The 14156-nt window shown below is 42.3% G+C and overlaps 1 protein-coding gene across 3 annotated transcripts in view; it reads left to right on the top strand.

Annotated features, from left to right (window-relative positions):
• The window catches only part of Tmem255a (transmembrane protein 255A), a 58424-nt gene that overhangs the window by 18591 nt on the left and 25677 nt on the right, over window positions 1-14156 (top strand). For 2 of the 3 annotated variants that reach the window (XM_051142553.1, XM_051142551.1), the window contains exons 4-7: window positions 2686-2775; window positions 9440-9508; window positions 11223-11294; window positions 11792-11880. In XM_051142553.1, coding sequence (XP_050998510.1) covers window positions 2686-2775; window positions 9440-9508; window positions 11223-11294; window positions 11792-11880 — 320 coding nt within the window. The remainder of the gene's footprint in view (window positions 1-2685; window positions 2776-9439; window positions 9509-11222; window positions 11295-11791; window positions 11881-14156) is intronic. The other variant, XM_051142552.1, reaches the window with a different exon arrangement.

The following is a 14156-nucleotide window of genomic DNA, read 5'->3' as shown; positions in this document are numbered from 1 at the left end:
AAGTTTTCATAAACAAAAGACTAAAAAAAACCTTTTAGGAGATGATAATCTGGAGAATTTCAATTAAGAAAACAAGTGTAAACTGGGCATGGTGATGCAGGCCTCTAGTCCTGACACTCAGGAGGTTGACACAGGAGGATCCAGAGCTCAGCTCAAGATCACCTTTCAGTAATTCTTGAGTTCAAGGCCAGCCTGAGCTACTTGAGATCTTGTCTTAAAACCAAAACCATAAAAGCTAAAAAGATATATTAGGGGCTGGAGAGATGGCTCAGTGGTTAAGAGGACCGCCTGCTCTTCCAAAGGTCCCGAGTTCAAGTCCCAGCAACCACATTGTGGCTCACAACCATCTATAATGAGATCTGGTGCCCTCTTCTGACCTGCAGGTAAACAAGCAGACAACACTGTATACATAATAATGAAATAAATCTTGAAAAAATATATTAAACAACAACAAAAACCATAAATGTGCTTGAGACATAGATCAGACAAATTAAAGTTATGAGGTCAACTTACAATATCTGTGTGTCGTTACCGCCCATAGTTCAAAGCCAAGTACACAGTAAGGTCAAGAGGATTAGCATTTGACAGAAAGTGAAGCTTAGAATATTCTCCACAGTTGAGTGGAGAGTGTGATACGACTTTCTCACGTACTCTGGTGCCTCACATTTGACCATGTCCCCTGGAGGGGGAGACCTGGTGGCACTCAGAGGAAGGACAGCAGGTTACCAAGAAAAGACTTGATACCCTATGAGAATATACAGGGGGACGTAATCCCCCTCAGGAACAGTCATAGGGGAGGGGAATAATGGGAAAATGGGGGGGGGGGAGGAATGGGAGGATACAAGGGATGGGATAAACATTGAGATGTAACAAGAATAAATTAATAAAAAAAATTAAAAAAAAAAAAAAAGAATGTTTACTGTCCTAATGGGATCCGCCAAAGGCAAGCTTCTGTATTTTTCCAGTTGAATTTTGAGAAGGCTTCCTTGAGGGCTAGGGGCAGAATGGATTTTATAGAATTACAAATCAGGAAGCTTGGTGAGTGGTCAGGTGCTGGACTGATTAGACCCCTTGGACAACTCTGCAGCATCCAGACTTTGGCAATGGGGTCTGTTTAACATCGAGCTTAATCAATAGTTTAATAGCTCTAGGGACACAGAACTCCAACCATAGGTTTCCCTCAGCATTTGAGAATCACTGCCAGGGGACTTCTAATAGTTTCTTCTTTCATTCACCTGGACTCCATCCCCTGCCAGTTGCATTTGCACTTTGGGCTTAAATTATTCAAATAATGGGGGAGTTTTAATTGTAGAGATGATCATAGCATAGCTAATAATGCCAATTTCATGACATCGTTCATCCATTATTTACCAATTATCTGCAGTGCTGTGAAGTGAGATTTATGGAGAGAGGTTTCTGAACAAGTCCCAAAGGAGATAAGTATTTCCTCTCAGCCTGCTGAAGTGGGTGAACCCTAGGGTACCCTTGGCTTTGATTTTTTCCCCTTACTCCCTGGGGAATAGCTTGATGCCATATTATTTCCTCCCCTTTCTCCCCAAAAGCCTCAAGAAAGAAAAATGCTGATTCCGTGTAGTTCAGAAAGTCAACCGGGGCAGACGGTGGGGTCATGCATCAGATCTTCTGGTCCTTGAAGACATTCTGAAATTGTAACGCTCCTACACCTTGGTTTGCAGCATCGTCTTGGTACCAGAAGACACACTTTAAGAAAATTTATGTTATCTAACATGATTAGCAGACTTGGCGAGTTGGATTTATTATTTAGAAATTTCTAGTTAAGCATGGTGACACATGCTTGTATTCCTAGGCCTTGGATGGCTGGATCAGAAGTTTAAGGCCAGACTCAGGCACAAAATGGATATGAGGCCAACCTGGACTATGAGGCCATGTGTCAAGAGAGAGAGAGAGAGAGAGAGAGAGAGAGAGAGAGAGAGAGAGAGAGAGAGAGAGAGAGAGAGACAGAGAGACAGAGAGACAGACAGAGACAGACAGAGAAAGATATAGAGAGAGAAAGACAAAGTTTATATATACAACACAGAATTTATCCATTACAGAGACATAAATTCTTACAAAATCTCTCTGATACTTAAGTGTTAGTAAATCGAATGTCCCCTTTCTTCAATGATGCAGAAGAAAATGTAGAGGTATCATCAGTGTCCACTGTGTCATTAAGCAGCAGAGTTGGGGGTATTAAAAAAAAATCAAAGAACTAGAAGTTGGTAAGCATCAGTTCTTTCATAGACTAAGTAAAGATACTGGAAACACTGTTCACCCTCACTGTGCCTCTGCTTCCACATAAATAAAATATAGGGTCGGATTACATGATGTCCAAGGTCCAACATTTTTCTGAATCTGAGGATGGAAGGGCTATGCAGTCCAAGTCCTCCATGGACAGCATGCTGGATACCAGCAAGCTTCTTCATTGGGTGCTCACAGAATGAACTTCAGAGCTTACCCTGGAAGTATAAAAAATGCTTCAGTTCCCCTTTTCTTCCTCCCCGCCGACCCCCATGCCCACTCACCCTGCATGATGGAAAAGAAAAGCATCCCCGTCAGTGATAGACTAGAGTTCTGCTTTGGCTGGCAGGCTCTTGGGGGATTGCCTAGTCTCCAAAAGCAGCAACTGTGGAAGGCTAACAGACACATGCATTTTGTTCCCTCCTGCAGCTGGTGGCTTCTATCGTGTTTATCAGCTTTGGTGTGATTGCGGCTTTTTGTTGTGCTATAGTTGATGGGGTCTTTGCTGCCAGACACATCGTGAGTATTCTTAACCTTGAGTTGAAGTGATTGTGCAATGCTATATGACCCTCCAGTGAGTGTGTACTGAGTGCTTTGAGGGGCACAAGATACAAGGGAGCAGGAAGCTCCTCCTCTCCCTTCAATAGCTGGTAGTCAAGGTGAGAATATCAGTGAACAATGCAAGCATGCAGAAAGCTGGGCCGAAATGGGCAATACAGATTCCAGGTGCCATAGTGTTTCATCTTGGACTCCAGAGAGCACAGAAGGCTTCCCAGTGGCAACAGGGATAGACCTAGCCCTTTGGCATGTGAAATTTGGAAAGGCAAAGACAAGGTCACTGGGGTAAGGGAGGGCTTGAAGGTTGAGAAAGGGCAGCAAGAAGTCACAGGGCCTGGAAGCATTATAGGGGTCCAAACTTACCGCCCCCCTGCCTCCCCATTCAACAGCTACAGCAACAGACCATGAGGATGGAGTTAGCTTGCTCAGGTACCCAACTACTGCTGTTCTTACAGCAGTGGTTGGAATGTAATGATGACTTTGGATGTCTAGAGAAAGTTTAGAGCTAAGAATCCACCTCGAATTCAGTCCTTCAGTCCAGATGTCACATGTTCCCGCTCTGCAGAAGCTGGGCATTGAGTAAGGACCATTTTCACTTCTGAACTCAACATTTGGGCTTCTTATCAGGAGCTCTCTAGGACTTAGAACATGCCCATTGAGCTCTCTATAGAGGACCTTGCCCTCCTTTAAAACTTAGTTCTTTGACAATTCCATGCACCTATGTATATAAGTGCATCCCGACTGCTGCCTCCATCCCTCCTTTAAAAAAATCTCCCTCCCACTCCTATCCACAACCCCTACTTTTTCTCTGTCCCTCTTTCAGATTCATAATTTTTGGATTTGTTGGTGACTCATTTAATTTGTTCAGAGATGTCCATGGGACCATTTGATTGAGACTATCTATTGCAACCTGGTGGCTCAGTGGGTACATAACCGAAAAAAAAAAAATGGTACCCATTTTATTGAGTTTATCAGTAGGAAGTCGTTTAGCAATATGGGTTAGCACTTTCTGGGGCTCCTCTTGCATCCATGCCTGGGTGTCAATGTGCCCATTCTTGTACGTACCCAGAAAAGTAATTCATAATTGTTGAAATATGTGTATTTCCCCCTGAAGCTGGCATTTTTCAGCCCCTCTCTGTAGCTTCTAGCCCTTACACTCTTTTCTGCTCCATCTTCTACCAATATGTCCTGAGCTTTAGAGGGTATGGTGTAAATGTCAGGGTTAGGGCTGAGCACCCACCTGTCACTGATTCTGCACACCTTTTGCAACTGTAAGGCTCTGCACTTATCACAGTTCACTAGAAAGAAAGGCTTCTGTGATTAAGGCGGAGAGTGAAAATTGTCTATGTGTATAAACATATATATTTAGGAGGTGGTTTAATGCTATGTCAATTTAGTTAAACAATGGAATTAAGGTCTCTCTTAGGGCCTGTGACTTCCCTCACCATGTGCTTTTAAGCAGATTTACCGTACCAGGTATAGATTCCCTCCCATGGGGTGGGCTTCAAATCCAATTACAGAGTGCTTGACTACCACCCATAACAGTTCTCACAAGTGGCTACATTTTGCCTGCCAGGTTGGTATTATGGTTCATAGTGTTCAAAGCTCAGTAAGACTGTTGACACCCTTTCCCCACTAGCAGCTTACAGAGCAACTTCCGGTCCTTGCCCTTCTTCTACCATGGTCTGTCTCACACTGTTCCAGACTTCTGGCCCAGGAACAACTTTTCCATTAATTACAGTAAGCATACAGCCTAGAACTCAGAGTCATTTTAGGGCCCCACAAACATGGTATTATTTCTTCTCAAATAAGAAGAAAGATGGTGAGCATTTAGGCTGAGGCAAAAAGCCTGGCACATAACAAAGCTATATTTGGTTTGTATACCAATGCAGTCATAAAGCATATTTTAAAAATAATTTTCAGTGGAAGAAGGGGACCAGAAAAAACAAAAGAGCCTTGGACATAAGACAGTGTTAAGTAGCACTGATGTTATCCAAAGACCCAAACCAAGAGCAAGGTATAGCAACTAAGCACCCCCAGAGCAAACTCAGCTTTTCAACTGAACTAAGCTTGAAATGGAAAATGTTCCATGAACTATTGGAAACTATATTTTCTAAAATAGTTGAGTTAGAGCAAAATTAGCGTATCAGACTTTTCTATGGGTGAAATGGCATGTTGCTGTACTTTAGCCATTGGCTAACTGTTAAGGTCATTCAAAGAAGATTCAAGGGTGTGAGTAGATCTGTGTTGGGATGATCGGAGCCAGTACTTCAATTGGAGCTCCTTTTGGACTCCTGTACCAGAAAGAAGAGTCAGTCCCTTATTTGCCAAGATCAAAGGAGGTCCTATGTTAATGCTGTTGCCTGACCAGCCTCTGAAATAGTAGCTTAGGAAATAATCTGGGTAGGGAGGAAAAATAAGGTATGGGACAGAGATGCCCTTTCTCTGATTTGTTTTTCAGGGCCATGTACATAAATATTATCCCCACCACAAGACTTCAACCTTTTTTTTTTTTTGATTCCTAAATGATATATCAGTAACTCTTAATGTTTATAATTCTGTCCCCTAACATTGCAATTACTGTGGTCTTTGCATATTATTCTCTGAATAGATACATGTTTTTGTACCATTGGGTGCAGTCAATCATAATGTGCATGCTATTTTGTATTCAATAGGATCCATCTTAATAACAGTAATTCTTTGTTTTTATGTAATACATTTAGCTTTTCAGTGTGTCTTCACATCTATTATCTCATTTGAGACCTACAACAATCCTGTGAGATATGTAGGGCAGGTGCTATTATCCCCATTTTGACAAACAGTACTCGCTCTGAGACAGTTTCCATGGCAACATAGGCCTAGTGGCTCAGAAGCCTGTAGTAGATTTTGATGGCATCTGAGCTAAAATGGCTTCCTTTTCTTCTTCTTTCTTCCACTCATATTGTTTAAAATGGATTTATTAAAATAAAGTTTATAAGCTGTAAACCCAACCCATTTGAAGATTATAATCCAATAGTTTTTTTTAGTGTATTCACAGTTACATGGAGACATTAGACAATTTTAGATTTTTTATATAAAAAAGAATCCCTATATCCTTTGCCTGTTATATCCTATCTCTCCATCCTCCCTAACCCCAAGCAGCAGCTAATATACTTTTTTTATTTTTATTTTTATTTTTTTTATTTTTTTATACTTTCACTTTAATAGATATTGTTATTCTAGACATTTCATACAAAAGGATATTTATAACATGTGGACTTTGTGACTGGCTACTTTTCTTTAGTACAATGTTTTCAGGGTTCATCTGGGTTGTACCGTGGATCAGTGCTTCATTCCTTTTTGTGTTGTAATAACGCCATACTGTATGGATATACCACAGTTCTTTTGCCCATTCACCAGCTAATGGACATTTGGGTTGTTTCTACCATTTGACCATTACGTATGGTGATGTGGTTCTCATTTGAGTGCACTTTTCTGAATGGGCTTTACTTGCATTTTCAGTTCCTTTCCACTTAGGAATGGGATTGCTAAGACATATGATAACTGTGTTTATTTGTTTTCCTAAGTGGCTGCACTGTGTTATACTCACCATCCATGTATTAGGAGTCTGCTTTCTTCATCGCCTCACCAATTCCTATTGCTATCTGACTGCTAGTGAGTCTGAGGCAGTACCTCATTATGGCTTGGAATTGTATTTCCCTTATGGGCCTAACATTTTCAATCATTGGCATGAGTGAAAGGCAATGGCGGAAAAAATCCCAACCTCTCTTTACTGGGAAGTTCCTTGTGGTAATTACTTTTAGCTACTTTCCCTCTTGTTGTAATAATACCTTGCTCAGGGCTTGTGGCCCTAGTCCATCACGGCATGAAGGCACCGTGGCAGGAACCTGCAGCACTGGTGACATTGCATTTGGCAGTCGGGAACCAGGGAGGAGAAATGCAGGTTCTCAGTTCACTGTCTACTTTTTCAGTGAGGGATCCCAGGCCAGGAAGTGTTGCCACTGTCCTTTACGGTGGGTCTTCTCATTTCATTTAACTCATCCGACATCAACACTTACAGAGGAGATCGTGCCTAACCTGATCTAAATGATTTCTCACAAATATGCCTGGAGGCTTGTCTCAGAGGTGGTCTCAGGTCCTTTCAAGTTGGCGTGGTCATTAGCAACTGCTGTGCCAACCTGCTCACCTCCCAAGTCTTTTTGTATGTTCTGCACTTGGTGAGTTGTACTGGAGCATCATGCTTAATAGATTTTGATGGTATCATGAAGCTGTTAAGTCACAGGTCCTCTAGCTGCCTTTCTGTCCTGGATGGCAGGCCACACTCCCCTGTATTCACCCCTTCTGGACAGAGAGTTGATAAGAAGGCATGCCGTGACCTTTCTGAGTTGACTCCTCTCTCCCTTTCAGATGCCAAAAAGTCTGGCTCTCCCTCGTTCCCAGACCTAAGGCAACTCAGATGCTAACTTTGTTTTTCTTGCCCATTATTAGTCCATTTCATCCTATGTGGAACTTAGCCCTCCCCAATCACCAGCAAACCCCTAAGAGTCAGAAACTCCTTATCATATAGAATTCAATCATCTGTGTCCTCACAGGACCCCATCATGGCTGCCTAAGGCCATGATACTACCCCTACTAATGAACCTTTCTTTTGAAGGATGCTCTCAGCTTCCTTTCTACAAAGCTGCCTTCTCTTAGTTATAATATATGGCATGAGACAAAGGCTGGATACATCTTCAAGAAAATGTTTCTTCTAACATGGAACCTGCAACCTGCCCAAGGATATATGGACTACTTAAATAAAAGTCATATTTAGATCCTAGCCCAACTTGGGTCAGTTAAAGCCAGCCTGCCCTGTTGGTAAGGCCTTTTAATATCATCTTACTGTGTTTCTTTGGCTTGAGTGAGTCTGAACTTTTCCAACACCTAATTTCCAATCCACCCTTCTGAAGTGTGTTGTTCTTTGTCTTTTTTGTCTTTTTCTATTCCTTTTCTTTCTCCATCTCCCCACCCATGGCCATTCATTAGCTGTAAAAGTCACTTTACTCTCTTTGTCACATTTTCTCTCTCTTCCAAGTGTATAAAATAGACATTTACCTTTCATGGGTAGAAAGAGGGAAATTAAATAATAGGTATGAGCATGTCCCCAAAAGAGCCTGGCACACAGTAGTCATCTACTTTATAGCAGTATCCCTTTACATCCTTTCTTGCCAAGGTTGGCAGCCCTTCAGGCTAAAGAGGTTGCAAACTCAGGCTCAGTGACCTCTGCTCACTCCCGAATTGCCTGTGCTTGTCCTTCTTCTGGGGATTAAGTGCAGAATAGCAGCCAGACATAGCCAGTAGGTAGTCAATCCTGCATGCCAGTCTTCGTTTAAAGGTGTTAGCTGAATGGCTTCTGCAAAACCAGGTCACAGGGCCATGGCCAGCACCGTAGACAAATCTTTTCTTGAGCACACTAATAATGCATATGCTGTTACTCTAACATAGAAAGGAAATCTTGTCAGTTGTGAGCACGAGAGCCCTCACTTCTTTCTAGTCTCACTCCAGACTGAACTAACGCCAATGCATTTTTGTAACACTGAACAGCAAAGAGAATTATGGACCATGAGCTAATGGAAAGTCCAAGGTCATTGATGGGGGTCACAGAATAGAAGGCAAGAGGCACTCAATGTTAAGTATAGGGGATTCTAAATCACAGGTATAGGGAAAAGAACCATCAGGATTAGAAATGCGAAGACAAGTGAGGGCAGAAGGGGAAAGGTAAAAGATAAATCCTTTCTGCCTGGGCACTTTGAACTGACCCCCTAAGGCCATTCTGCATAAACTATTGCCTTAGACTAATGTGACTTTGTCCACAGACCCCCTACCACACAGGGATGCTTAGCATCAGTTCTAGAAACGACAGCATCTTCTGGTTACAAGTTTCCAGACATGTCTATCTTGTCTATTCTTCCCAACGCTCATGCTTCATCAGAAAGCTGGCCAACCTAGTGGATTAACTCTCAGCTCTCCTTACAAGTACTTTTTAAGTTCGTTGGCTTTCTCTAATTGTGTAGGAGAGTGAAAATGGCTTGTAGTTCAGTTGAGTTAAAATCTCCAGCTGACTAGGTAGCGGCCTGTCCTCCAGCTCCTGGCTTCTTTACCTCTTCCTTTTGAAAAGGCTATGGAAACAACAGCAGGGAGCTCATGTGAACCATCTCCTGTCTAGTCCCCAGGTGATAGTGCAACCTCGCTCTCTCTATTTAGAAGTGCAATATTGCAATAACCTGGAGTTTTGAATCTTGCTCCCCAGGGACTGTTTGCAAAAGACAAAGCCGAGAAGTAAAAGAAAACCAGAGAAATTTCAACAAACTCATTTTTCAATCAGTCTCCCTGGTTTCTCATTAACTGAAGTAGTCCAACAGAAAGCAGTTATTAGAATGATTTTTGTCTGATGCATACATTCTCAGGCCCCCAACAGATAACTTTTAGAATTTAACCCAACCGCCTACTGCCTCTGTGTGCCTGTGTGTGTGCATGCCTGCGTGCATGTGTGCGTGTGTGTTCAAATTTTTTATTAGCAAGCAGGGCTCTTGATGTTTTACTTTACAAAGCCAAAACTCTTTTGGTCTGATGTTTCCCTTTATAGGATTTGAAACCACTCTATGCTAACCGGTGCCACTATGTTCCCAAGACATCCCAGAGGGAAGCTGAGGAGGTGAGCCACAATGACACTGCATGACTTTACCTCATGGGAAAGTCCCTTTTTTTAAAACCTGAAACAACCTTTCTTTAAAAACAAAATAGATTTACTTATTCTATTATTTTATTTGTATGAGTGTCTTGCCTGCATGTATGTATGTGCACCACATGTGCACTGGAGTTACACATAGTTATGAGACACCCCATGTGGATGCTGGGAATCGAACCCTGTCCTCTGCAAAAACAGCAAGTGCTCTTAACTGATGAGAAAACTCTCCAGCCATGAAACACTCTTTCTATATTACTTCTTTCCACAGACCTAAATTTACTACTAGATGTTTTGAGCGACTTGTTCAGTAAGTCAAAACACAGTATTAATAAGGACATGCCATACATTGGAGCCTCATAAGGCCTAATCAGATTAATTTTGTTCTGTGGCCGCAGGCTGGCCCTTTGACTCCAGCCAGTAGTCTCTCAGTGTGTGTCCCTCTCCCATCTCTTCCAATGGTGATTAAGTTGCTTGGACTTGGTGTTCAGATGGAAGAAGCTATGGACCCTATCAAGATAGTAGGCCTGTGCTAACAAGGCAGAACATTAATGCCACACTGCTTTGGAGGACAAATCAGGATAGCTGAGCAATCTGGTCTGTCTCAAGGTTCTAAGGAGGCCCAGCTTGTTAGTCTAACAGGCCATCCTAATAGCATCGGAGGAGGCTCAGAGGAGTATTTCTTTCCTGCCCCCATACATCCCCTGGGTTCCATTTGCTTCAGCTAGAGGCTCTAGTAGTGACGACATTTGGGGGGAGGTGCTTTCATTTCAGCAAATCTCAAAACCCCTCCCAACCAGTGGATTCCAACATCTGAAGTTCTACCTATGTTTCTGGGAACTTTGACTAGTTGGTATTCTGTTAAACTCAAAATCAAAGTCACTCCCTGTGAAGACACACCCAAGAGTACATTAGCAGCCCAAATTGAGCTCTATGGTCAGGGAAAGATACCAAGTTGGGTGGGTAGGGAAGCGGGGAAGGGCTCTAGGAAGAGTTAGGAAAAGGGGTGAATAGGATCAAAGTAAATTGTATGAAATTCTCAAAGAACCAATAAAGATTACAAAAAAAAAAAAAAAAAAACCCACTAAAAGATAGCACTTGTGACTGGAAAAGAGAAAAGTGGAGGCAAAATGGCCACTCTATCATACAACCTCATGGGGAGCCACTTTACATAAAATGCAACATGAATGATGTCCTCGGAGTTAGACAAAGTCATAGTCTTGCTCGCAAGGCATGATGGTAAATGCTTTTATTATGGTTGTACCATCCAGTGCCTCCATTTTCTAATTGTTCCTGGGTTAGAAAGAGGAATAAAATGTGTGTGTGCTAACAGCATGTCAATAGGCAATTGGACAAAGGACCCAATATGAAGAACAATTCCTATTTACTATGAATATTTCTGCAACAAAGCCAAACAAATGTGAAAGTACTTTACTACATCCTTAGAGTGAAGGAAACTTGAACAATTTCTTGCAAGAGATGGTAAATGCAGATTATGCCTTATATTTATAGTCTTGAAAAATGTTTTTGTAAACTCAAAACCTATAAGACGGTTACAGCTATTCTCTTGATTTCATTGTGATAACTTTCTTGTATTCATTTGCCAACTGCACACATATTCATAATGGTTTCCATACATTTGCTTGTAATCCTGTTTCTCTTAACTCGGTTTTTCCTATATAAGGTTATAACTTCTTCAACTAAAATTGCTCCTTCTACGAGGGCTTTGAAGAACCTTACCCAGGCAGTTAAAGAGGTACTACTGTACTTCAGTGTGCACGTGATGACCCCTCTGTCTTCCTTTCTATCAGATCCTCTCTCATCCTGTGTTCTGATTTTTTCACCCCTCATAGCCTCATTCCTTAATGTGCATTGAATAGACCATGTATTGTTTTGTCTGTCCTTCGTCTTCTCTCCCTCTCGCCTTTATGAGTGAGGCACTAAGGACGGGGCGGGGGGGGGGGCTGGGGCTGGGGCTGGGGCTGGGGTTGAACACAGTCCCACATCCACAGGCACTTTCTTTATGCATCAAGCATAGTTACCTTTCTTGCCTGCTTTCTTTCTTTCTTTCTTTCTTTCTTTCTTTCTTTCTTTCTTTCTTTCTTTCTTTCTCTCTTGCTTTTCTTTGGCATGGGTATGTTCATATCGCATGCATCATTCTGTCTCCATCAGTCACTAACTCACATTTCAGTCCCAGAGGACCAATCCTCCCATCCAGTGCTGGCTTCTCCCACTGTTGTTTTGTGTCTTCAGGTGAACTGCCCTCAACTTAGCCGCGGACTCTGCACACCTCGCATCCGAGGCAACACCTGCTTCTGCTGTGACCTCTACAACTGTGGCAGGTGAGTGTAGTGGCACAGGCATAGCTGGAATTGTTTGGACATGCTGGGTGCTAGGATAGGTAAGGCTGGTGAGGAGTGTATGGTGGGGATCAGAGAAGTAGTGACTATTGGTCTGTCATATAGGTTCTACCTAATAGGCATTAGCTGCCTTCTGTGTGAAAGGCACCATGCTGACTACTTTCACGTTTAATTTCCTTAACATTTCATCTTTACTTATAAAATCTGGAGAGTCATCATCATGTGAAAGATGAGAAAAGTGAAGCTCAGAGGAAGGACACAACTGGCTTAAGGTCATATAGAACTTGAACATAGAAGTAGTAATAGAATCCAGCACTATTTCTACATTCAACAGCATCCAGCAAATATTTATTGAGCATCTTCTCAGTGCCTGGCTCTGTTCTACACTCTAAGGATTCAAGGGTGATTAAAGCAAATGTCTGTGTCCCGTGGAGCTTATATTCTAGCAGGGGAGAGAATATAAACCCACAAAGTACACAGTACAATGTTAGGTGTGCTTAGAGTTCTAAAGTAAAATGAAGCCGGAAAGGTAGACACCAATGAGGGAGGAATTGTATATACAGAGTAGGCATGGGATTTCTTTTTGTGAAGGGACCTGAATAAAGCTGGAAAGCAAATCAAGAAGATACCCAAGAAAAGGGATCCTAAGCAGAGGGGACAGCAAACTCTAAAGGTTCTGAAGCGGGGTTGGTATCAGATATGCTATAACCATTCAAACTCTCTGCCTTCCAATTATGATCACACCAATTATTCTTTTAAAATATCAGGCATTAAGAATACAGATTTCAGGCTAGCAGGAAGGACACATAGATGAACAATTGACACAGGAGCGTAATTTATTAGCGTGGTGAGCATCAATAGATATAGCAAGGACCCTGATAGCCTAAGGGAGTGAAGGACAAAGGATAAGGAGGAATTTAGGATATAAACTAAAAGCAGGTACAGGTGGGGAAGATAGGCTTGCAAGTTAGGAGGTAAGAAGCTGAGGGAAATATAGAAAACGACATAGGTAGTGAACACAAGGCAGCAGTCAGGGTCAAATATTAAAGAGCCCAGTGTCCACAGGGAAGAGTTTGGCTGTCACCATGTGGGCAATTGGGAGCTATGGAAGATGGCTGGATTGCAGGAGTGACTGGGACCTATACGAAGTTGTTTTCATGGCAATAAAAGCAGAAAGTATTTTTTTAAAAGCATAACTTGGAAGGTGGACTGGCAGAGATGTAAAAGTATGTGATGCAGATTATGAGAGAACAACCCTCCATAGATGGTGGTGTTAGCTGTTTTCAGACTTAGTGTGGGAGGGAAGAACTAGCACGGGGGTGCAGTGGGGGGAGACCTGGTTGGATGTAGATAGAGAAGCCTCAAAGGCAAGCAGTAGGGTATTCCTATACATTCCCTTACGATTGTTGCTGGCAGGCCAGTTTCTCTGGTTTAAAGATTAAAACCTGATGGGCTGGGAATGGAGAGAAGCACCAGGAGAGCTCCCCCAGCCGTTGACTTTACCAATATCATTTTCTTGCAGTATCCGAAGGATTGTCTGGGTGGAAGGGAGATGCACAGTTATTCCTGTTGTAATAATAACCAACACCTATTAATAGGGATGATAAGAGTAGGCTGTTGTTATGCATTTGGAGCCTATTTTTCCAAAAGTGATTAAGGGAACATAAACCACGTTCTGGAACAACTGGAATTATGGTACTGTCTTTCTTCTGGCCTCCTCTTCCCACTTCGTCCTTTCTTCATCCTCTCTCTTTAATCTCTCCCCTTTTCTGTTCACTCGCTTGCGGCCATCCCTGTCTCTTGGCTGCTCTCCTCTCCACCTGCCTCTCCTCAGCCTCTGCCCCGCCTCCTGCCTGCTTCGTGACCTCAGGGAGTACAAGGCTGGGAGCTGTCAGGAGCTGAATAGGGTCTGAGATCTGGAGGCCCATAGAGAGAGCTAAAAAGTGATCACACACACACACACACACACACACACACACACACACACACACATGCACACACACACCTACCTTTGTTTCTACAATTGGTACAATTTGTATGTTTCAGAAAAAAGATTAGGAAAACTAAAAGGTTATTTAAATTCCCTTTATGTGAGCCCAATAGGTGCCTATTTTTCTCTATTTTCACCCCAGTGGAGATTCAAACCCAACTTACCATTTCACAATAAACGACTTTCATAAAACAGCTCATACCAGTATTGTTGTTTTCCTGTTTTTTTATTTCATTTTAAATTAAATATATATTCTTTGTTTTTTACA

The sequence above is a fragment of the Acomys russatus genome, chromosome X (assembly GCF_903995435.1).
Source record: "Acomys russatus chromosome X, mAcoRus1.1, whole genome shotgun sequence".
NCBI classification, from domain to species: Eukaryota; Metazoa; Chordata; class Mammalia; order Rodentia; family Muridae; genus Acomys; species Acomys russatus.
The sequence above is the reverse complement of the archived record's forward strand: the minus strand, read 5'-3'. Positions and strand labels throughout refer to the sequence as shown.